The 23,933-nt window shown below is 42.3% G+C and overlaps 1 protein-coding gene across 38 annotated transcripts in view; it reads right to left on the minus strand.

Annotated features, from left to right (window-relative positions):
* The window catches only part of LOC139370769 (calpastatin-like), a 68,095-nt gene that overhangs the window by 36,270 nt on the left and 7,892 nt on the right, over positions 1-23,933 (minus strand). For 13 of the 38 annotated variants that reach the window (XM_071110510.1, XM_071110500.1, XM_071110512.1 and 10 more), the window contains exon 1: positions 13,328-13,552. The exons of 2 other annotated variants lie outside the window; for them this stretch is intronic. In XM_071110510.1, coding sequence (XP_070966611.1) covers positions 13,328-13,402 — 75 coding nt within the window. In that variant the 5' untranslated portion in view covers positions 13,403-13,552. Of the gene's footprint in view, positions 1-335; positions 432-13,327; positions 13,586-23,933 lie in introns of those variants that run through there. 23 more of the 38 variants (XM_071110516.1, XM_071110503.1, XM_071110509.1 and 20 more) reach the window with 6 other exon arrangements.

Raw genomic sequence — 23,933 nt, forward strand, 5'->3', positions numbered from 1 at the left:
AATGTAACATTTTTATTTGGTGTTTTGTGCACACATACTTGATATCGTGTCTATACACGATATGTACGGGCTGGGCATCAAATGGAAATAAGTGTTCCACAGATGTCTGCACTCCTCCAACCAGATTGGGTCTGTCAAAACATTTCCTAAAAAGGAAAACCAAACAAACGACTGACCTCTCTGCTTGTTACGTAATCACTCCTCTTGGCATTCTTTTGTTTTTGTATTTGTTGTTTTTATTAAATTGTCTTTATCTTCCCTACTGACTAAGTCAAGTCCTCCCCACTAGTGTGTGTGTGCGCATGCATGCATGTGTGTGGGCGTGACATGCTTACACTGGGGTGGAACAACTCGGGTGGGACCGACTCACTCGGTAACTCTTGGTAACCTTTGGGTGCGTTCTTAAAGCATTGACAGCAGTCATAATCAGGCTGTTGCAGTCGGGGGAGAAACAGAAAGTTTGCTGTTAGTGGTTGTCTAACAGCAAGGTCTCATAACATGGCATTGTTTTGAAAAGTTTTTTGTTAGAATGTCAAAATAAGTTATTCTCTAATATCATTATAAAAACACACTCGCAAACGAAATATCACAGAAAGGTTTCTTAAATTTCATTTAAATAGCTTGTAAATGGCGGCAGAGCATCTTCTCCGTTTCAGTCACATCCACATGGGTTGGGAAAAACTCCCTAATGATTGGTGGACAATTGTGCCTCTCATTGACTGCGTTTGCGAGCATAACATGATTTGATGCATTGTCCGTAAACGGTGACAGACTGACTGATATACAAACAATAATGATTAGTTGTTTAGGACGCAAGTTGATTTGTAGATCAGTCAGTCTGCAGTTGCCGACTGCAATGCAGTTGACCTTAAACGCGGACATTATGTAGGTGATGGCTGCAGGGTGCGGTTGACGGGAAAGAACCGCAGAGACGGCAATCATCAAAAACTGCGTGAGGTGGTGGTACACATGCATATACACACACTCTCATTCAAAAACGCACACACATGCACATACATGGACACACACACATATACGCATCTGTATATAGCGCCATACATGCACTCAAATGTATTCAGTTGGCCTTGCTGTTATGATTTTTGTTTTCCTTGATGTCTTTTGATTTTTGCATTGTTGTTTTCTGTTTTCATTGGTCTTTGTCTTTTTTTCTCTTTGGTTTATTTTGTTGGTTGTCAGTACATTGGGGGACGGGGGAGGGGGGCATGGGGGTGGGGAATGGAATTATTTTATTTTATCATTATTATTATTTTTTGTGGAGGGGGGGCGGGGGGTCTCGGATGGTTGAGGGGCAGCTCTCGGGGAGCCTTTGGGGGGGGGGTCTTGAAGGTCTGGTGGCCTGGCGGTTGGGAGCTTGGGCCGGTGGCAGATAGGTCGCTGGTTCGGGCCCCCGTTTTTGGCCTTGTGGGAGTTCTGTCTGCGTGCTCTTGAGCAGGGCGTTGACCCTGGTTGCATCTGTGGGTCGCTCTAGATTGGAGTCTGTTAGATGACGGAATGTAATGTAAATGTTTAGCGCCTTTCACTGCAAGTAGATTGTACATTTTAATATTCAATATATATATATATATATATTTTGTATACTGCATGACCCTCGATTTTGTGGTTATTGTAAAGTTCATACAGTCAACATGTAGGCGCAAGTCAGATAACTTTCATCCCAATATGCAACACACATTAAAATATGCTGATCAGCAACTGCACAAAATGTATGCTTTCCAACACGTCCCTGAATGCTTAGCCAAAGCAAGTCCCCACCCATCTCAGGGAACTAGACCAATCAGATAACTTGGGCTGCGTCAGGAACAAATCAGTGCAGGTGGGAGGGTTCAGTCTAGAGGTTTTGTTCCTAGGGAGATACTCGTCAAACTGAGTGTGAACCATGGAGATAGTTAGAGGCGGCAGCATTGTATTGGTCCCATTATAGCGTCTGTAAGAGCATGGGCAGCACTAGCGAGGCCATCTTCTTCTACTACATCTATAAGTTGGTAAACAAACTAAAGGGTGCATACTGCCACCTGGAGTTTGCTGTTTGAACAGGTATAAAGCCACGGTTGATGATTTACTTGCAATCTACAGTTATTGAATGTTTGCTCACGAGTATAATTCATTGGCTAATCCCTCTTGATCACCTGGATGGAATTATGTGATCCTTATGTAACCCATAAAAAGTCTCACCCAGTTGACTACTTCAAAATAGTGAAAGTCCTCAATGGGGCTGCATGCTAAAATGGGCTTTTGGGCACTAGTCCTCAATATGGTGTGAACTCATACTACAACTGCAGTGTAACAATAGCTTACTGCAATTGCACTACATGGGTCGGTACAAAGCACAGTCAATGAGGGTAAAAACAACATACTTTTGTATATATATTGTGTGTGGACATCCCTTCAAATGACTGGATTTGGCTATTTCAGCCACAACCGTTGCCGACAGGTGTATAAAATGCAATGCAATCTCCAAAGACAAACATTGGCAGCAGAATGGCCTTAATGAAGAGCTCAGCAACCGTCATAGGATGCCACCTTTCCAACAAGTCAGTTCGTCAAATTTCTGCCCTTCTAGAGCTCAACTGTAAGTGCTGTTATTGTGAAGTGGAAATGTGTAGGAGCAACAACAGCCCAGCCGCAAAATGATAGGCCACACAAGCTCACAGAATGGGACCGCAGAGTGCTGATGCACGTTGCGCGTAAAAATCGTCTGTCCTCGGTTGTAACACTCATTATCGAGTTCCAAACTGGAAGCAACGTCGGCACAAGAACTGTTCGTCGGGAGCTTCATGAAATTGGTTTCTATGGCTGAGCAGCCACACACAAACCTAAGATCACCATGCACAATACCAAGCTTCCGCTGGAGTGGTGTAAAGCTTGTTTTTCATAGTTTGGGCCAGGCCCCTTAGTTCCAGTGAAGGGAAATCTTAACTACAGCCTACAATGACATTCTAGACGATTCTGTGCTTAAAACTTTGTGGCAACAGTTTGGGGAAGTTCCTTTCCTGTTTCAGCATGACAATACCCCGTGCACAAAGTGAGGTCCATACAGAAATGGTTTGTCAAGATCGGTGTGGAAGAACTTGACTGGCCTGCACAGAGCCCTGACCTCAACCCCATCGAACACCTATGGGATTAATTGGAATGCCGACTGCGAGCCATGCCCAATCGCCCAACATCAGTGCCCGACCTCATTAATGCTCTTGTGGCTGAATGGAAGCAAGTCCCCGCAGCAATGTTACAACATCTAGTCTTCCCAGAAGAGTGGAGGCTGTTATAGCAGCAAAGGGGGACCAACTCCATATTAATCCCCATGATTTTGGAATGAGATGTTCGACGACCAGGTGTCCACATACTTTTGGTGATGTAGTGTATAAGTATAATATATGTATATTTATAGGTCAAAATGTGTGTTTCACTTGGAACAAAGAGGTGAGCTTTTTTTCCCCCTATTGTTGGTCAGAGAGAACATGAAGTTATTAAATCTGTTTAGGAGTAAAGCTTTGTTGAACAATAGATACAAGCTGTCCTATATCCCACCCCTACAGCAGGCTCCTTCCTATATGTGGCTAATGTATTTGCTACACCATAAATAACTATACTGTAAGTAGGTTGCCTGGGTTGCCTTAGCGCCACCCTAAATACACACAAAGAATCCCAATGTCACCATTGACTAGAGAACAACCTAAATGTGTTTTTAAGGGCTGATACCAATTTTTGGGAGTCAAGGAGGCCGATGGCCGATATTTAATGCTGATAATAAATATTATTACATTTGAAATTTTGGGGAGAAATATTCACAGGGACAACCATGTATGCAATAACAAATGAATTATACAACCACACAATCAATTTCACTTTGTGTTTAGCAATTTAACTACATAACATAATGGTAATAATTGTATTTGAATGGTATATCTCTTGAAGAACTGGGTAAATCAAGATGTAGCGTAGGCCTATTCAAAATACAGGTGAATGCATATTCAATCGGAGTGTATGCATGTATTGGGTTATTGAGCTAGTTTTGGCTGATTTCAGTGGTCTTTGGGGCTACAGTTTCCCTTTCATTTGGTCTTCTCTTTCATTTGGTCTACTGATCAACAACATTTTCATATATAAGTAGCCTATTGATTTATTTTATAAAAATGGATGTAAATACTACTCCTTTAAGAGAAAAGAGACCACTTGTATGTCATTTAGCTAGGCAGTTTTGCTTGGGCAGTTCTCTCAGGAAGGGAAAGAAAAGTAATGTAGCTAGCGAACTCAGTGAATTAACTAAATGTATGGTGGCAATCAGCTTTGAAATTAGCATATTTTGCATTATTGTTAGCTATCACAAATAAAGTCTTAGTACTTGAGTACCCCTGCCCTATTTGAAAAGGTCCGGTCACACAAATTTCCTAGGTGTCAATGGTCCAAATGGATAATGTAATTTATCGGCATAGTAACAAACCCACACCTTACAACCCTTGCGACCCCAAACTGTTCACATCCCTCTTGTTGGCAGAGAGAGAATGTGCGGTTTCAAAGCTAATTTCCCACAATTCTACACATTTTGCATGGGGCAGAGATTTGGCTGTTTTAAAGCTAATTTCCTGCAATTCTATGCCTTCTTCCACGTCTTATGTGATATGATACCAGAGGTCGAAGCCCGAATGAGTAAAAAAAAGTTTGGGTCCGGATCCGGTCCACAGTCCGCCAGTTGAGTATGTTAGGTTCTAGGGTAACATTAGTGAACTGACGTTAGCTTCATATCTAGCAAAGTTAGCTCTATGCTGAATGTTGTTCTTTACCTAGCTAGCTACCAGTATGTTACATTGTAAAGTGCTGCAGCCTGTATGGACATCGTTTTGCCTAACACTAAATTAATTACCACTTTCTCCATTTCTACATTCAGTGTGGCATTATAAAAGTGCAGCATGAGTGGGTAGCTATAGCAAGCAGCACAGACGTTCCTCTAGGACAGGCTAACTAGCAATGAGTGGCACCGGCTTGCAGAAGTTTCACACGAGGCAAGTGCGTTCACGCTATAAAGGGGAATTTGTCTGTGCCGATACTCAAGGGCCGATAGCCGATAGACTAGAAAAGGCCAAAGATATTGACAGACCGATTATCGGACATTCTTTACTTTGGACACACATACTTTGAAACACATGCATAGACAAATACACACATGTACACACACACACGTCCACACATCATGTCAGTGTTCAGAAGTTGCCACAGATTGCCAAGTAATTTCTCTCTGATAAGACACAGACATGTAATTGTCATGCAGGTGAATACTCAAAAGACAATTGTCTTCAACATCCCCTTCTGTTGAACTTACTGACATTACAGTCGACTGAATGGCTGCATGAGTGCCAACGACTGTTCTGTGCACTCTCAGATCACATCTACTGTTTTTTGTCTCTGTACCGTGCTGCTATATTTAGCACTGTACATTCTATGGTGGAGTGTTTGCCCTCGCTGCCTGTCCATGTGGCTGAGTCCAAATATTTTCAACATTCAAATATTCGTGTTGACATGAGGACCAACACAGAGCAGCTCAATGGATGATATCACCTCACCACTGTGTGTGATTGCTCAGGACATTGCTCATTGCTTCCTGTTAAACAGAAACATATTTGGTAACAGCAAATAGGGCTGTCTCTCAATAGTCTTAACTCACTTCCTTTCCTCCATTATCCAGTTATTTTTCTCTCACCTCTCTGTAGCAATGAGGGAAAGAAGACAAGTGAAGGAGGTAAAAGTTAGCGAGGAAATTAATTTATTTTAGAGTATTGGGACAGAGCCAGGGTTTACCTGAACCATAATAGATGGAAATAGACAGGAGAACAAACGAGTAAACAAATTGCCAAATGCCATGTTGTTCAACGCCCTGGTAAAAAGAACATTCTCAGGTAAGCCCAAAGGCCTGGAAACCCTCCAAGATGTGCTTTTATATAACCAGAGCATGAGGGAGCGACTGAGCGTGTCATAATTGGATCAGCAGTCAGGCTCAAGACAAACTGACAGTGGAGTGAGAAATCTGACGGCTGGACTATCTTTCTGATACACACAGAACCGTACATATTCAAAAGGAAATGGGCAATTCCACGGTAGCGGACCACGTTTTCTCAGAAACTCTTAAATATCTGCTCCGAATTAAGATTTAAAGATGACTGCAGAAAGACCGGGATGTCAGCTATGACATGACACCTTGAGGTTTTTAAAAAATATTTTATTTATTTATTTAACTAGGCAAGTCAGTTAAGAACAAATTCTTATTTTCAATGACGGCTAGGGACAGTGGGTTAACTGCTTTGTTCAGAAGCAGACCTACTTTGTCAGCTCGGGGATTCAATCTTGCAACCTTTCGATTACTAGTCCAACGCTCTAACCACTAGGCTACCTGAATAAATATATTTTGCTTATTGAACTATCGTAAGTGAGGTGGATTTACACCCGGTAACAGAATTGCGGTAATGGAATTACATCATGGTTCCCTGATCTGTACTACACAGAAATGCATAATTATGGATATGAAAGTTATTCTCCTCATTGTGATGTATCCTAAATAGGTACACAACTGTAGAAATATGCAATATCCTCCTTTGCATATGTGGGTATTATTCTACACACTGGCTATTATTTTAATTAACAAGCTCCACCACCAAACAAGACCAAATTTGGTTGGTCCGAACCAAATCTGAACCAATCATATGTCTATGTTTCACAAGTTTGGACATCAAAGTACAGCACAGTAGAGATCAGTAGAGTACAGTACAGCAGAGAACATTGGGAACCTTAACGTTGAGAAAATCCCTAACCGAGAAACAACTTTTTTTTTCACGTAGATGCATAAAGTAAAACAGCATAGTGGGGTCAATTTCAGCAACAAGTAAGAACGTTGAAGTGCAAGGCTCAACTTCTCTGTTTTGGTGCCCTGGCACCCAAGCTGGGAACAGCGTGAAGCGAACCCGTGCACATGGGCAGATACTGTGTGTTACTGTGTGAGAGTGAAGTGTTGCATCTCGCTCATCTCAATATCCTAGTCCATTCATTGATGATGCCCTGCTTTCCTGAAGTTTCCCCGAGACATTACAAGACAAAAAATCGTGAGATACAGCATTCCATTGCATGATATAGCTTCTGATCGCCGATAGATAGGCCTAGTGCACCGTTCTGACTGTCTGTCCGGTGATAGACCTGCCTATACTCTGCTCCTCCCCTTGCTCTCGGTTTCTCGCTAGCTTGCTATGAAAGATGGATGTGAATACTGCATCTTAGGAGTCAATTCCCAGAGGAAACTAATCTTGACAGTCAGAAATAGGAGTCGAGGAATCCATTATTTTGGAGTCGACTCCCCACCACTACGTCAATATGGCAGAGAAAAGGAGGCGACAGCAGCGAAGTCCTGTACGGCAATACTTTGAGAAGTTAAATGAGAAGGAAATGCAAGCTTTGCAAGGTGGAATTGAGGCACAGTAACAGTAGAGAGAGGCACCGTGAGATCCGAACCGTCGCTGGTAGCAGAGCATCTGCATTGTGAATTCACTTGTAATTGTATTTATTTTTCTTATCGTTTTAACGGAAAACCGATACAAAACAAGTTATGTTTAAATGTTTTTCTATTTGTCAGATCCCTATTCAGTACAGTAGTACAGTAAAGTAGAGTATATAGCTCAGTGCAGTACTTTATAGTGTACACAACTCGAGTGTGCTCTACTGTGTACTGTACTTAACTCTACTCCACTCTATTCTACTCTACAATGCAGTACAGAACTGTCCTGAACTATAACTTTCTTTACCATTCTGTACTTTGCTCATGAAACATAGATGTATATGATTGGTTACGATTTGGTTCAGGAACCAACCATGGATGTCTATGTTTTGGCCAAATGAAGGCTCGTTTGGACCGGACCAAAACATCTGTGGATGTTCGAAATCAAAGGCCAAGAAGGACTTCAACCACTTTTGAACGGCCATGACCATCCGGTGTCGGTCAGTGCTCAGTCGTGATGGGGCTGGTTACAGTACATGGAAAGAGAGGGGGCTCATGGGTAGGTGTCGGTAAGAGCCCGGGGGGAGAGGTGACATTAATTGGGAAGAGAGCGAGTGAGAAGAGCGAGAGGAGTTGTCCAGACTTTTCACGCTCTTGCTTTGACCACCAGACGACAGAAAGAGAAAGAAAACAGTTATGAGCTGAACATAACAGTATGCCAGTAGGAGGAGGACAGTAGCAGTGTAAGCATGGAAAATGGTTGAAAAACATATACAGTGCCTTGCGAAAGTATTCGGCCCCCTTGAACTTTGCGACCTTTTGCCACATTTCAGGCTTCAAACATAAAGATATAAAACTGTATTTTTTTGTGAAGAATCAACAACAAGTGGGACACAATCATGAAGTGGAACGACATTTATTGGATATTTCAAACTTTTTTAACAAATCAAAAACTGAAAAATTGGGCGTGCAAAATTATTCAGCCCCTTTACTTTCAGTGCAGCAAACTCTCTCCAGAAGTTCAGTGAGGATCTCTGAATGATCCAATGTTGACCTAAATGACTAATGATGATAAATACAATCCACCTGTGTGTAATCAAGTCTCCGTATAAATGCACCTGCACTGTGATAGTCTCGGAGGTCCGTTAAAAGCGCAGAGAGCATCATGAAGAACAAGGAACACACCAGGCAGGTCCGAGATACTGTTGTGAAGAAGTTTAAAGCCGGATTTAGATACAAAAAGATTTCCCAAGCTTTAAACATCCCAAGGAGCACTGTGCAAGCGATAATATTGAAATGGAAGGAGTATCAGACCACTGCAAATCTACCAAAATGTCAGTCTCTCGATGTGCAAAACTGATAGAGACATACCCCAAGCGACTTACAGCTGTAATCGCAGCAAAAGGTGGCGCTACAGTATTAACTTAAGGGGGCTGAATAATTTTGCACGCCCAATTTTTCAGTTTTTGATTTGTTAAATAAGTTTGAAATATCCAATAAATGTCGTTCCACTTCATGATTGTGTCCCACTTGTTGTTGATTCTTCACAAAAAAATACAGTTTTATATCTTTATGTTTGAAGCCTGAAATGTGGCAAAAGGTCGCAAAGTTCAAGGGGGCCGAATACTTTCGCAAGGCACTGTATATATAGAGTTGCATGCACGTGGCAACACTGAATGTGTGATTAGGAAATGTATTGGGAAATATAAAATATATGACAGCAGTTTATATTTCAGCACACAGTGCTCTACTAATTGCATAAGTGTGCAAAAACAAGTGTCAAATGTCACACCTTGATACTCACTAGTCCTCACCACATCCCACTAAACCACTTACTGACACGTGTGTTTGACAGAAAGCATATATACACTACCGTTCAAAAGTTTGGGGTCACTTAGAAATGTCCTTGTTTTCCATGAAAACATACATGAAATTGGTTGCAAAATGAATAGGAAATATAGTCAAGACGTTGACAAGGTTATAAATAATGATTTTTAATTGAAATAAGAATTGTGTCCTTCAAACTGCGTTCATCAAAGAATCCTCCATTTGCAGCAATTACAGCCTTGCAGACCTTTGGCATTCTAGTTGTCCATTTTTTTTTTAGGTATTCTGAAGTGATTTCACCCCATGCTTCCTGAAGCACCTCACACAAGTTGGATTGGCACTTCTTACGTACCATACGGTCAAGCTGCTCCCACAACAGCTTAATAGGGTGACTGTCCTGGCCACTCCATTATAGACAGAATACCAGCTGACTGCTTCTTCCCTAAATAGTTCTTGCATAGTTTGGAGCTGTGCTTTGGGTCATTGTCCTGTTGTCCTGTTGTAGGAGGAAATTGGCTCCAATTAAGCGCCGTCCACAGGGTATGGCATTGCAAAATGGAGTGATAGCCTTCCTTCTTCAAGATCCCTTTTACCCTGTACAAATCTCCCACTTTACCACCACCAAAGCACATCCACTATGCTTGACAGATGGTGTCAAGCACTTTCCAGCATCCAGCATCTTTTCTGCATCAAAGAAGTTATTCTTTGTGATCCAAACACCTCAAACTTAGATTTGTCTGTCCATAACACTTTTTTCCAATCTTCCTCTGTCCAGTGTCTGTGTTCTTTTGCCCAGTCTGAGATATGGCCCAGTCTGAGATATGGCTTCTTCTTTGCAACTGCCTAGAAGGCCAGCATCCCAGAGTCGCCTCTTCACGTTGAGACTGGTGTTTTGCAATTTAATGAAGCTGCCAGTTGAGGACTTCTGAGGCATCTGTTTCTCAAACTAGACACTCTAATGTACTTGTCCTCTTGCTCAGTTGTGCATCGTGGCCTCCCACTCCTCTTTCTATTCTGGTTAGAGCCAGTTTACGCTGTCCTGTGAAGGGAGTAGAACACAGCGTTGTACGAGATCTTTTTTTTTAACCTTTATTTAACTAGGCAAGTCAGTTAAGAAGAAATTCTTATTTTCAATGACGGCCTAGGAACAGTGGGTTAACTGCCTGTTCAGGGGCACAACGACAGATTTGTACCTTGTCAGCTCAGGGATTTGAACTTGCAACCTTCCGGTTACTAGTCCAACACTCTAACCACTAGGCTACTCTGCCGCCCCAATCTTCAGGTTCTTGCCACATGGAATAGCCTTCATTTTACTAATTTCACAATATACTGGCGAGTTTCAGAAGAAAGTTATTTGTTTCTGGCTAATTTGAGCCTGTAATCGAACCCACAAATGCTGATGCTCCAGATACTCAACTAGCCTAAAGAAGGCCAGTTTTATTGCTTCTTTAATCAGAATAACAGTTTTCCGCTGTGCTCACATAATTGCAAAAAGGTTTTCTAATGATTAATTAGCCTTTTAAAATGATAAACTTGGATTAGCTAACACAACGTGCCATTGGAACACAGGAGTGATGTTTGCTGATAATGGGCCTCTGTACACCTACGTAGATATTCATTTATTTTTATTTTATTTTTCTGACGTTTCCATTTACAACATTAACAATGTCTACACTGTATTTCTGATCAATTTGATGTTATTTTAACGAACAAAAAAAGGTGATTTTCTTTCAAAAACAATGTCATTTCTAAGTGACCCCAGACCTTTGAACGGTAGTGTAAAAAAATTATTTGTATATATTTTTTTACCTTTATTTAACTAGGCAAGTCAGTTAAGAACAAATTCTTATTTTCTATGACGGCTTAGGAACAGTAGGTTAACTGCCTTGTTCAGGGGCAGAACAACAGATGTTTTCCTCGTCTGCTCGGGGATTCGATCTTGTAACCTTTTGGGTACTAGTCCAATGCTATGACCACTAGGCTAGGCTACCTGTCGCATCTCAGCAGGAAGTGATCTGGGGAAGCAGATTAACGTGACACCATTGTTGGAATGTGTAGCACAGATACATTTCCCCTTTGGCTGTTTCCTATGTGTCTGATGAAAGCAGCAGATGATGCTGAGCCGGAATGGCAGAGTGCACAGTCAGTATGTTGACAACGAAGGTCTGGGAAAGTATCCCAACTAGTCCAAAGCAGAGCCAAAAATCCCCTCAAAACACAACAGAGACAGAGGGATAATAGACTGCAGCCCACTCAGTCACAAGTGCAAAACTGATACTCATGTCATACAAATACTACTAGAACACATGGACAAACATACTATATACACACACAACTCCTAACTGAGTAACACAACTGTAACTCATCAAAATAAGCACGTGTAAAGTATTATCCAAAATATGCTCAATCCACCACCAGAATTACATATACGCCCATTCTATGTTGCACCATGACACAAACAAACATTAAGGAACAGATCTTTTTTTTTTTGTAACTTAAAAAAAAAACATGATCAGCTCATCAAGGACTTTTGGTCGCAGTGCCTCTTATTTATTGATCGTGCCTTCATTTAACCAGTAAGTCATTGAGAAAACATTCTATTTTACAATAACGACCTGAGACCTCAACATTTTGGGGGGTCTTTGGCGTCTAGGCTGAGTTACTGTCAAATACATTGTGAATACTGGTTCAGCAGACAAAGGAAAGAAAGGGTGCTCAACAACAATAACAAAAATCAGGAGAAGGGCTTACCAAGAACAGGTGACTGGCGTTTTGACATCAAGCTGACGTCACTCTGAGGAAGATGTCAGCTCGACGTTGATCGCCAGTCACCTGTTCACATCTTGTACAATGGATTAAAGTGAGCAATAAGAAATCAATCTCTGCCTTTTTTTTTTGAGTGCGCCAATTCCTTTTATCTTGAATTAGTTATTTTGGAAGATTGTCTTGATAGGCCAGTCTCACCTTGTGACTACTGCTGATGTAAAGAGTTTGATACATATATTTGATTGGTTTATTGTATAATACTCCAACTAACCAACACAAACACCATGCAAATGAATAAACTACAGACACACTGACACAACTGGAAGCAACACACTATGTTGGGCCATGTGAAGAGCACATTCCTTCTCTTTGCCTTGGTTTAATATCCTCTCTATTATTACAGTACAGACTGGACTGTACTTCTGTTCCCAGATGTGGACAGGCTACCATGACTTTCAATGCTTGAGACACAGACACTCTGAAACACCTGGAAGCAACACACAGCTTTCGTCTTTGTCTTGGTTCAATACAATACAGGACTTGGTTCAATATAATACAGGTCTTGGTTCAACATTCTACAGGTCTTGCCAACCAGTCTATGGCGCTCTCCACGGCCAGGATCTATAGGGCCAAGGTGTCTACTCTGGACACATGGGGAAAAAAGTAGCAGCAGACAATTCTCAACTCCTAACCAACGGGGCCTTTACGTCCATGAATGTGTATCAATACTTTTTCACTATTTATGAGGCTATATGATGTATTGTTCAGTAGATTTACTGTGTAATATTAATGTATTTGTTTTTAATCTCATGATCTATTTTACATGCTATAAGATTGCTGGGGGGGGGGGTCTTTTAAAATATATCTATATATTTATTATAAAGGTCTTGGTTCAATATAATACAGAATGTGTTGCATTTCTGTTCCCAGACGTTGACAGAGCAGCTCTCACATTCCACCACTGCTCCTCCCTCCTCCTCGACCAGAGAACAACGTCTGACTTGGATTAATGCCAGCAAAACTTTTCCTCCTGACTTGCATTCCCTTATAAGCCCTACACTAAACATACAAAACAATACACACATTAAAGAACTCTGATTCACAAATACAGACACAGAGCCGCACACTTTCTCACTGACACAGACTTTCTTCATGTGTACAACACACAACTCTAAGACTCAAACAGACACACACACACACTCCTCTCTAACCTGTGAACATAGTTACATTATAAAAGCTCACCTGTTGTTCCACGGCCACGTCCTGTAAGGCCTGATTGTCCCGAGGAGCTCGGATCCAGCTTAGTAACTGGCCCATTTTCGCCTCTATCTGTTGTGAATGTGTGTGTGAGTGTATGTGTTTGACTCTGTTCCTATTCCGTGAACTGCAGCATGTTCCCCAGTTGCACACAGGGATGGGGCGGGAACATGGAGAAAGGGGGAGAGAAGGGAGCGCAGCAGGGGCAGGGTTAAGGGGAAGGGGAAGGAACAGGGAGAGGGACAGGGACAGGGAACACAGCAGAGGCAGGGTTAAAGGGAAGGGGAAGGAACAGGGTTAAAGGGAAGGGCAAGGAACAGGGTTTGAGGGAAGGGGAATTTCAAAAGGAAAGACTATATAAGGCCAATACGATTTGAAATAATTGAAAGGTTTGATTCCAAAACGCAATTTACGTAAATGTTTCACATTTGTATGAATTCATATGAAATGAATGGTCATGGGTACCTTTCTATGTGTATGTATGTATTATTGCTTTTCTTAAACTTTTAAAACATTTACTTTAGATGCGGTATGAAACACATTCTAAAGTACAATATGCTATTTTCAGAGCCATGTGTTTAGAAAGTTGGGACATTTAGGTTTCTGCATTATGATGTATATACATGACACTACAGCCATGTTAGCTCCCATTAACACAGGGTGTGTTCGCAAATTCACTCCGTAGTGCCAGAGTGCGCTCAGTGTGCACTCTGGGTGTTAGTAAATTCAGAGTGTGCTCAGATAGTCCGTTCATAAATTCAGAGCGTTTCGTTCTCGGAGCGTTCACTGGACACTCCCGCCAACGAGTATGGTTGGTCCGAGCGTTCTGACCGCATAATGGCAGTCAAGCACTTTTTCCTCGCCCCAGCAAAGATGGATAGAGTGTTTTCATGTTATCTAGAGCGTTGGTGACTGTAACTGTGCTGCTGGCAACCATTTAATGACGTTTTCTTGCCGACGTTAACTGACAGCGGTCATATTCAACGTCTGAGGATATTTTTTTTAAAAATGTTATGTAACTGAATGTGTAGAATTAGAACAACATAAAAAATATATATATATATAGAAGTTGACCCAACTCTCTAAATATATGGCTCTCGCTATATCCACTGTCCAGATGCATGGAGAGTTCCATATGGTTTTTGCCTCTGCCGCCAAAAATGAGCCATTTAGCGAATCATTTCCATTATACTTGTCTATTCACTTTTAAGTTAGGTTTCTCTAAATATTTGTTCCAGATTTAGGAACTATTAATTTAGGTTAACCTTTGGCTTCGTCAGCCAGATGCGGTGATAGACAGCTGTCACGCTGGCCACCTAGCATTATGTTAGCTTTGAGCTCTAGAGTGTCGTGGACCTTTTGATTATTATGGATTCCTTCGACAGTTTGGAGCCTGTGATATCTGTTACTGTTGGCCGAAAGAGGAAACGTTTTAAAGGTCATGAAAAGGAGAGAGCCAAGATCCAGCGATGGGAAACCCTGCAAACATACGGAGGCTGCAAACAGCGGGCTGTATCACTCCGATAATAAGAATCAATCCATCCTTGACTGGCAAATTAATTGCGACAGACTTCCAATGTCCTTACTATTCCTTAATTTAAAAAAAAAAGCTTCCCTTGATTTATACTAACGAAAAAAACTGTAAAACCCCTATAACATTTTTCCAAAAGTTTCTTGTATGTCCAAAAAGAAAACACGCATTGTATAGGCTACACTGTTCACCCTCAGGATACAATCAATCGGCTTTGTGATAGGCTATTTGCACAATATAGTTAAAACAAATTGATTATTTTATTACATGTAACTGTTTAAGAAAACAATTGGGAGACGTTTTCTACTGGGGTTCTGTTGTTTGGGGGCGGATATAGGACGTTTTGCCACAAATGAACATGATTATTTGTCTCAAAAATAAAATTGCCCTGCAAAATATTTCTAACAAAATCATGTCTCTCTTCACTAGTCCATGTATTGATAAGATGAAAAAATATATCTTTCACAAGATGTGTTTTTAATTCATGTCAATTTACCAACATTTCTGAAAATGGATGTATCACGTTTTGGAATGAAACGCTTCAACTTCATATATTTTTTCTGTGCTCGTTTGAGCTTGCTTGCTTAACAATGAACCAATAGAAAAGTCCAAGACTGCAAACCCTGCACATCTGACACTCAGGTAGACTTAAGAAAATGCTCTGAGTATTTGAAAGATGGCAAATAGTATTTGAACCCAGGTCTGCAGTCGGTACAGCCTGGCGCCCTGGGCTATAAAGGGAAGGACAGTGATACTGGAGTGACACCACCTGACAAGAGGCCACATCTGAGTCGCTTCTCAGGGAAGTGGCCACGGACCCACACAATTATGAAGAAGCATTTCAAGGTCCTGGAGTGGCCTAGCCAGTCTCCAGATCTCAACCCCATAGAACATCTTTGGAGGGAGTTGAAAGTCCGTGTTGCCCAGCAACAGCCCCAAAACATCACTGCTCTAGAGGAGATCCTACAATGTGATTTTCTGGATTTTTTCTTCTCATTTTGTCTGTCATAGTTGAAGTGTACCTATGATGAAAATTACAGGCCTCTCTCATCTTTTTAAGGGAGAGAACTTGCACAATTGGTGGCTGACTAAATACTTTTTTGCCCCACTGTACATACATGAACACATCCCAACACACAAATGTGCATAATGCACGCACACACAGTGTTAAAATGCACTGACAGAAAAGGAACTTGATAAATGCACTTCAATCTGTGTAGATGAAGGGGACAATACAGGTTAGACATGGATAGACATGGACAATTGAGACATGGATTGTGTAGGTATGCCAATCAGAGAGTGAATTGGCAAGACAAAATATTTAAGTGCCTTTGAACGGGGTAAGGTAGTAGGTGCCAGGCGCACTGGTTTGTGTCAAGAACTGCAATGCTGCTGGGTTTGTCACGCTCAACAGTTTCCTGTGTGTATCAAGAATGGTCCACCACCCAAAGGACATCCAGCCAACACAACTGTGGGAAGCATTGGAGTCAACATAGGCCAGCATCCCTGTGGAACGCTTTCAACAACTTGAAGAGTCCATGCTCCGATGAATTGAGTTTGTTCTGAGGGCAAAAGGGGGGTTCAACTCAATATTAGGAAGGTGTTCCTAATGTTTGGTGTACTCCGTGTATAAATCTACAATATACAGAGCACACACTTAACCACAGAGGAAAAGTACACACCCTCTTCCACATGGAGTACAACTCACACAATCACTGAGCAATAAGAGATAAGTTGTGCAAACAACATGACAAGCTCCTTATGTGGAGGAGAGAGGGGGAGGAGTTCTGTTTCTATCAATTTTCACTGCCAAGTGTGGCCAAGTTCAACCTCAACTTTCTTGACTGTGTTACCGTAACCACCAGTTGTTATCGGCTACTGGAAGAGGCTAGCATTCCACTGTTGGAAGACTAGCAATGAATTCAGGGGGAGAATCAAAATGAATAATGCACTTAGCCAGTGAGAAATTGCAATATAAGCTATTACTAGTTCTTAGGTGTGCAAAGATCTGTGGCAAATTGCTTTGTGAGGACTGGAGGCATGCCTTGCGATACATCCAGGCTGTATCACAACCGGCCGTGATTGGGAGTCCCACAGGGCGGCGCACAATTGGCCCAGCGTCGTCCAGATACAGTATGTCCGGTGCAGGCCGTCATTGTAAATAACAATTTTTTCTTAACCAACTTGTCTAGTAAAATAAAAGGTTACATTTAAAATTTTAAAAATTAAAAAATTGCTAATTTGTCTTGAACAAACAACTTTACTCTGATGTGAGTTGTCGATGTGACACCTACTCACAAAACTCCAATAGTTTGTAGGTCAGCGACATGATGTTGGTCCATGGTCCAGCAATGATTAGCATTGGTTAAGATAGCTAACTTTTGGACCTTACAAATCTACCTTGTGCTTTTGAGTGGACTGTAGATAAAGGGAATGCAAACAAGTTAGTAACACATGTAAATGTTCTCCTGCCTTGCATGCAGGTGTTGCATGTGAAGGATTCAGTATCTTTCCCTAAAAACTAGAGTATAAGTCAAAGAACAATACCCTGACTCTGTTGTATTGCACAGAAATATACCTAATCCATGACCTCTCTGTGTCCCTTGAGGTAATCATTGGGCGGGGTGGGATGACAATGCAGTCTTGAGTGAGTCATTGTGACAAATCAGTCTGTGGCCAAAGGGTTGAGCTGTGTCCTTGGTCCCCCCAGTATTAGAACTACTAGGGGTGGTCCCAGTATTAGAACTACTCGGGGTGGTCCCAATATTATAACTACTAGGGGTGGTCCCAGTATTAGAACTACTAGGGGTGGTCCCAGTATTAGAACTACTAGGGGTGGTCCCAGCATTAGAACTACTAGGGGTGGTCCCAGTATTAGAACTACTAGGGGTAGTCCCAGTATTAGAACTACTAGGGGTGGTCCCAGTATTAGAACTACTAGGGGTGGTCCCAATATTAGAACTACTAGGGGTAGTCCCAGTATTAGAACTACTAGGGATAGTCCCAGTATTAGAACTACTAGGGGTGGTCAAAGTATTAGAACTACTAGGGATAGTCCCAATATTAGACTTCTAGGGGTAGTTCTAATACTGACCATGTGAGACCATGGCCAACCGGCACCCTCACACCACTCCCATTGCACCATATACCTTATGACACTGAGTAAGAAAAAGGGTATGACCACATGACTGAGATTGTGAAAACTTTATTGGCACTTGCAATATGATATTGAACCAACCAAGCAGTGACACACAGCTTCAGTGCATAGCTCAGGCAATAGATATGTAAAGACATAGAGGTAGGCCAGGATACCTAAGATGAGAAAGACAGATGGGTTTAAAAAAAATGCAATATATGTATCAAACACTGATCAGACATAATCTTATAACTCTACATAGGAAAAATGGGTTAGACCATCTTAAAGTCAATTTCAGAAATGTAAATTCCAGTGACCATTTTAGAACTTAGTGGTTGGTCAATAATGTAACTTCTGTGTTGTGAAGATGTTCCTCCCTACCAGTAGGGGGAACCTGGAGGCATCTGTTGCTATGGCAGATCCCACTTCTGCCACCAGTTGCATTGAAATGTGGCCTCACTACTCAGCGCTTACTGTACTTTTCCCAACAATATCTCACAGTTTGACTTCAGTATTCGACATGGGCCAGGAGGATACATGTAAAATTACATTTGGATTAATTCCCGAATGGTTCAGGTAAGGGTTAAGGTTTGGGATAGAGTTAAAACAGAAACAGCTCGACGATTAAGTTTAGGAATTAATTCCGAATGGTTCGGGTTAGGGTTAAGGTTTGGGATAGAGTTAAAACAGAAACAGCTTGACGGTTAAGTTTAGGAATTCATTCCGAATGGTTCGGGTTAGGGTTAAGGTTTGGGGTAGGGTTAAAACAGAAACAACTCAACGGTTAAGTTTAGGTATTCATTCTGAGTGGTTAAGGTAGGGGTTAAGGTTTGGGATAGGGTTAAAGGGAAACTGCCTCCTAGAACCAACTTCTCTGGTTATAAACAGCCTATGTAGCATTGATATGATTCAGAAACATTCATTCCAGAGTCAAAATTGACTACAAAGTGTAAATAGGATAAGTTTGGTCATAAAGTCTCGTCCAAAATGAGATTTGGAAGTAAGTGTGTCTACGGGTATGGATGGGTCGGGTATGAATTACTTACATGCCCACTTTTGCCAATGATGCCAATTATTGCCCAGAGACAACAGGGTGTGGTCTGCACCCCCAGCTGCTTTGTTTTTTATTTAACCTTTATTTAACCAGGTAGGCTAGTTGAGAACAAGTTCTCATTTGCCTGGCCAAGATAAAGCATAGCAATTCGACACATACAACAACACAGAGTTACACATGGAATAAACAAACATACAATCAATAATACAGTAGAAAAATCTACATACAGCATGTGCAAATGAGGTAGGATAAGGGAGGTAAGGCAATAAATAGGCCATTGTGGCAAAGTAATTACAATATAGCAATTAAACACTGGAATGGTAGGATGTACTGAAGATAAATGTGCAAGTTGAGATACTCGGGTGCAAAGGAGCAAGATAAATAAATAAATACAGTATGGGGATGAGGTAGATTGGATGGGCTATTTACAGATGAGCTATGTACAGGTGCAGTGATCTGTGAGCTGCTCTGACAGCTGGTGCTTAAAGCTAGTGCGGGAGGTAAGAGCCTCCAGCTTCAGAGATTTTTGAAGTTCGTTCCAGTCATTGGCAGCAGAGAACTGGAAGGAAAGGTGGCCAAAGGAAGAATTGGCTTTGGGGGTGACCAGTGAGATATACAGTGGGGCAAAAAAGTATTTAGTCAGCCACCAATTGTGCAAGTTCTCCCACTTAAAAAGATGAGAGAGGCCTGTAATTTTCATCATAGGTACACTTCAACTATGACAGACAAAATGAGAGAAAAAAAATCCAGAAAATCACATTGTAGGATTTTTAATGAATTTATTTGCAAATTATGGTGGAAAATAAGTATTTGGTCAATAACAAAAGTTTATCTCAATACTTTGTTATATACCCTTTGTTGGCAATGACAGAGGTCAAACGTTTTCTGTAAGTCTTCACAAGGTTTTCACACACTGTTGCTGGTATTTTGGCCCATTCCTCCATGCAGATCTCCTCTAGAGCAGTGATGTTAAATGAAGAATGGTACTTGTCTAGCATGAGTACCAGTATTTTTTAGCTAACATGCTACAAATATGTGTCAGCATGCATTCAGCAACGTAACGCTACACAGCTGGTTGCTATATGATCCTTTCAAGACAACTGGGAACTCTGAAAAAAACAAGGTCAAATCATGATAGCAGTGATCTTCAGGTCGGAAAGTCGGAGCTCTAGAAAGATGCCGAGTTTCCAACTTCGAACCCTCGACCTTCTAGCCCGAAGTCCAGCGCGCTATCCACTGTACCCCAATAGCATGCTCAAGCGGCAGAGTCGATATCCGCGCTTATAAAGCCAGGGTCGTTACACTACTCCCTCCTTTCCAAGAGTGCGTCCTCGCGCTAGCTTACATCTTATAGGAATGCGAGGACATCTTATAGGAACGAGCTCACTGGCCAAGCACACGCACTGTCGTGGATGCAAGGTCCAATCACTTCTGACACCATTGTAACGAAACAGGCAGGGAGCAGGTCTCGAACCCTGACCTTCTAGTCCGAAGTCCAGCGCGCTATCAACTGTGCCCCAAAAGCATGCTCGAGCGGCAGAGTCAATATCCGCACTTATAAACCCAGGGTCATTACAGTATGATTACTTCCACACTTTAGAAAATGTCATTTTCTCGCTATACTGTATGCTTATTTAATTTCATTCACAGGCTACTTACAAACCTGTTGGATTTGTTGTTCAGCAGTGTTGTGGGAACCACCCTACCATATCAAATCAAATTAGATTTGTCACATACACATGGTTAGCAGATGTTAATGCGAGTGTAGCGAAATGCTTGTGCTTCTAGTTCCGACAATGCAGTAATAACCAACGAGTAATCTAACCTAACAATTTCACAACAACTACCTTATACACACAAGTGTAAAGGAATGAATAAGAATATGTACATAAACATCTATGAATGAGTGATGGCCGAATGGCATAGGCAAGATGCAGTCGATGGTATAGAGTACAGTATATACATATGAGATGAGTAATGTAGGGTATGTAAACATTATTTAAAGTGGCATTGTTTAAAGTGGCTAGTGATACATTTATTTAATCAATTCTTCCATTATTAAAGTGGCTAGAGTTGAGTCAGTATGTTGGCAGCAGCCACTCAATGTTAGTGATGGCTGTTTAACAGTCTGATGGCCTTGAGATAGACTGAAAAACAGCTTCTCTCGGACCCCATTTTGATGCACCTGTACTGACCTCGCATTCTGGATGATAGCGGGGTGAACAGGAAGTGGCTCTGGCTGGCTGTTGTCCTTGATGGTATTTTTGGCCTTCCTGTGACATCGGGTGGTGTAGGTGTCCTGGAGGGCAGGTAGTTTGCCACCCAGTGATGCGTTGTGCAGACCTCACTACCCACGGCAGTTGCCGTACCAGGCGGTGTTTTTGGTGACAAGCCGAATTTCTTCAGCCTCCTGAGGTTGAAGAGGCCCTGCTGCGCCTTCTTCACCACGCTGTCTGTGTGGGTGGACCATTTCAGTTTGTCCATGACATGTACGCCGAGGAACTTAACTTTCCACCCTCTCCACTACTGTCCCGTCAATGTGGATAGGGGGCTGCTCCCTCTGCTGTTTCCTGAAGTCCACGATCATCTCCTTTGTTTTGTTGACATTGAGTGTGAGGTTATTTTCCTGACACCACACTCCGAGGGCCCTCACCTCCTCCCTGTAGGCCATCTCGTCGTTGTTGGTAATCAAGCCTACCACTGTAGTGTCGTCTGCAAACTTGATGATTGAGTTGGAGGTGTGCATGGCCACGCAGTCGTGGGTGAACAGGGAGTACAGGAGAGGGCTGAGAACGCACCCTTGTGGGGCCCCGGTGTTGGGGATCAGCGGGGTGGAGATGTTGTTATCTACCCTCACCACCTGGGGGCGGCCCATCAGGAAGTCCAGGACCCAGTTGCACAGGGCGGGGTCAAGACCCAGGGTCTCGATCTTAATGACGAGTTTGGAGGGTACTATGGTGTTAAATGCTGAGCTGTTAAATGCTGAGCTGTGAACAGCATTCTTACATAGGTATTCCTCTTGTCCAGATGGGTTAGGGCAGTGTGCAGTGTGATTGTGATTGCGTCGTCTGTGGACCTATTGGGGCAGTAAGCAAATTGGAGTGTGTCTAGGGTGTCAGGTAGGGTGGAGGTGATATGGTCCTTGACTAGTCTCTCAAAGCACTTCATGATGACGGAAGTGAGTGCTACGGGGCGGTAGTCATTTAGCTCAGTTACCTTAGCATTCTTGGGAACAGGAACAATGGTGGCCCTCTTGAAGCATGTGGGAACAGACTGGGATAAGGATGGTTGAATATGTCCATAAACACACCAGCCAGCTGGTCTGAGCAATGCTCTGGGGACGCAGCCGGGGATGCCATCTGGGCCTGCAGCCTTGCGAGGGTTAACACGTTTAAATGTTTTACTCATGTTGGCTGCAGTGAAGGAGAGCCCGCAGGTTTTGGTAGCGGGCCTTGTCAGTCGCACTGTATTGTCCTCAAAGAGAGCAAAGACGTTTTTCTGTCTGTCTGGGAGCAAGACATCCTGGTCTGCGATGGGACTGGTTTTTCTTTTGTAGTCCGTAATTGACGGTAGACCCTGCCACATACCTCTCAAGTCTGAGCCGTTGAATTATGACTCCACTTTGTCTCTATACTGACGCTTAGCTTGTTTGATTGCCTTGCGGAGGGAATAGCTACACTGTTTGTGTTCGGTCATGTTTCCGGTCACCTTGGCCTTATTAAAAGCAGTGGTTCGTGCTTTCAGTTTTACGTGAATGCTGCCATCAATCCACGGTTTCTGGTTGGGGAAAGTTTTAATAGACGCTGTGGGTACAACATCACAGATGCACTTGCCAATTACCTCGCTCACCGAATCAGCTTATTCATCAATGTTGTTGTTTGACGTTATGCTGAACATATCCCAGTCCACGTGATTGAAGCAATCTTGAAGCGTGGAATCTGATTGGTCGGACCAGCGTTGAACAGACCTGAGCACGGGTGCATCCTGTTTTAGTTTCTGTCTATAGGCTGGGAGCAACAAAATGGAGTCGTGGTCAGCTTTTCCGAAAGGAGGGTGGGGGAGGGCCTTATATGCGTTGTGGAAGTTAGAATAACAATGATGCAGGGTTTTGCCAGCCCGGATTGCGCAATCGATATGCTGATAAAATTTAGGGAGCCTTGTTTTCAGATGAGCCTTGTTGAAATCCCCAGCTACAATAAATGCAGCCTCAGGATATGTGGTTTCCAGTTTACATAGAGTCGAATGAAGTTCTTTCAGGGCCGTCGATGTGTCTGCTTGGGGGGGAATATACACGACTGTGATTCTGATCGAAGAGAATTCTCTTGGCAGATAATGCGGTCGGCATTTGATTGTGAGGAATTCTAAGTCAGGTGAACAAAAGGACTTGAGTTCCTGTATGTTGTTATGATCACACCACGTCTCATTAATCATAAGGCATACACGCCCGCCCTTCTTCTTACCAGAGAGATGCTTGTTTCTGTCAGGAGCAGAAGGCTGAGGCTTTATGTGACCAGGCACCAGTCCTACTTCGGGTTGGTCACATTTGATCTGGTCATAGGTCAAAATACTATCACTTGTCTGTCCTGGAATTCACCTAACAACCATTGATGTAATCAGTGCCGTGTGTATCAACTCTACCTTGTTTTTCTACAGATGGAGGACAAGAGAGATGGTTTGTCATGGAGTCCCCTGACAAAAATACAGGTTGATACAGATGTATGAACTGGCAGAGATCTTGCACTCAGCATAATTTTTTAATTGAATGGTTGAGGGATTTTGGGTATGGAGGGATTTTTTAATGACTACCTCATCTCTGTACCCCACACGTACAATTATCAGTAAGGTCGAATAGTGAATTTCAAACAGAGTC

This window comes from Oncorhynchus clarkii, chromosome 17, assembly GCF_045791955.1.
Source record: "Oncorhynchus clarkii lewisi isolate Uvic-CL-2024 chromosome 17, UVic_Ocla_1.0, whole genome shotgun sequence".
In the NCBI taxonomy this organism is placed as follows: domain Eukaryota; kingdom Metazoa; phylum Chordata; class Actinopteri; order Salmoniformes; family Salmonidae; genus Oncorhynchus; species Oncorhynchus clarkii.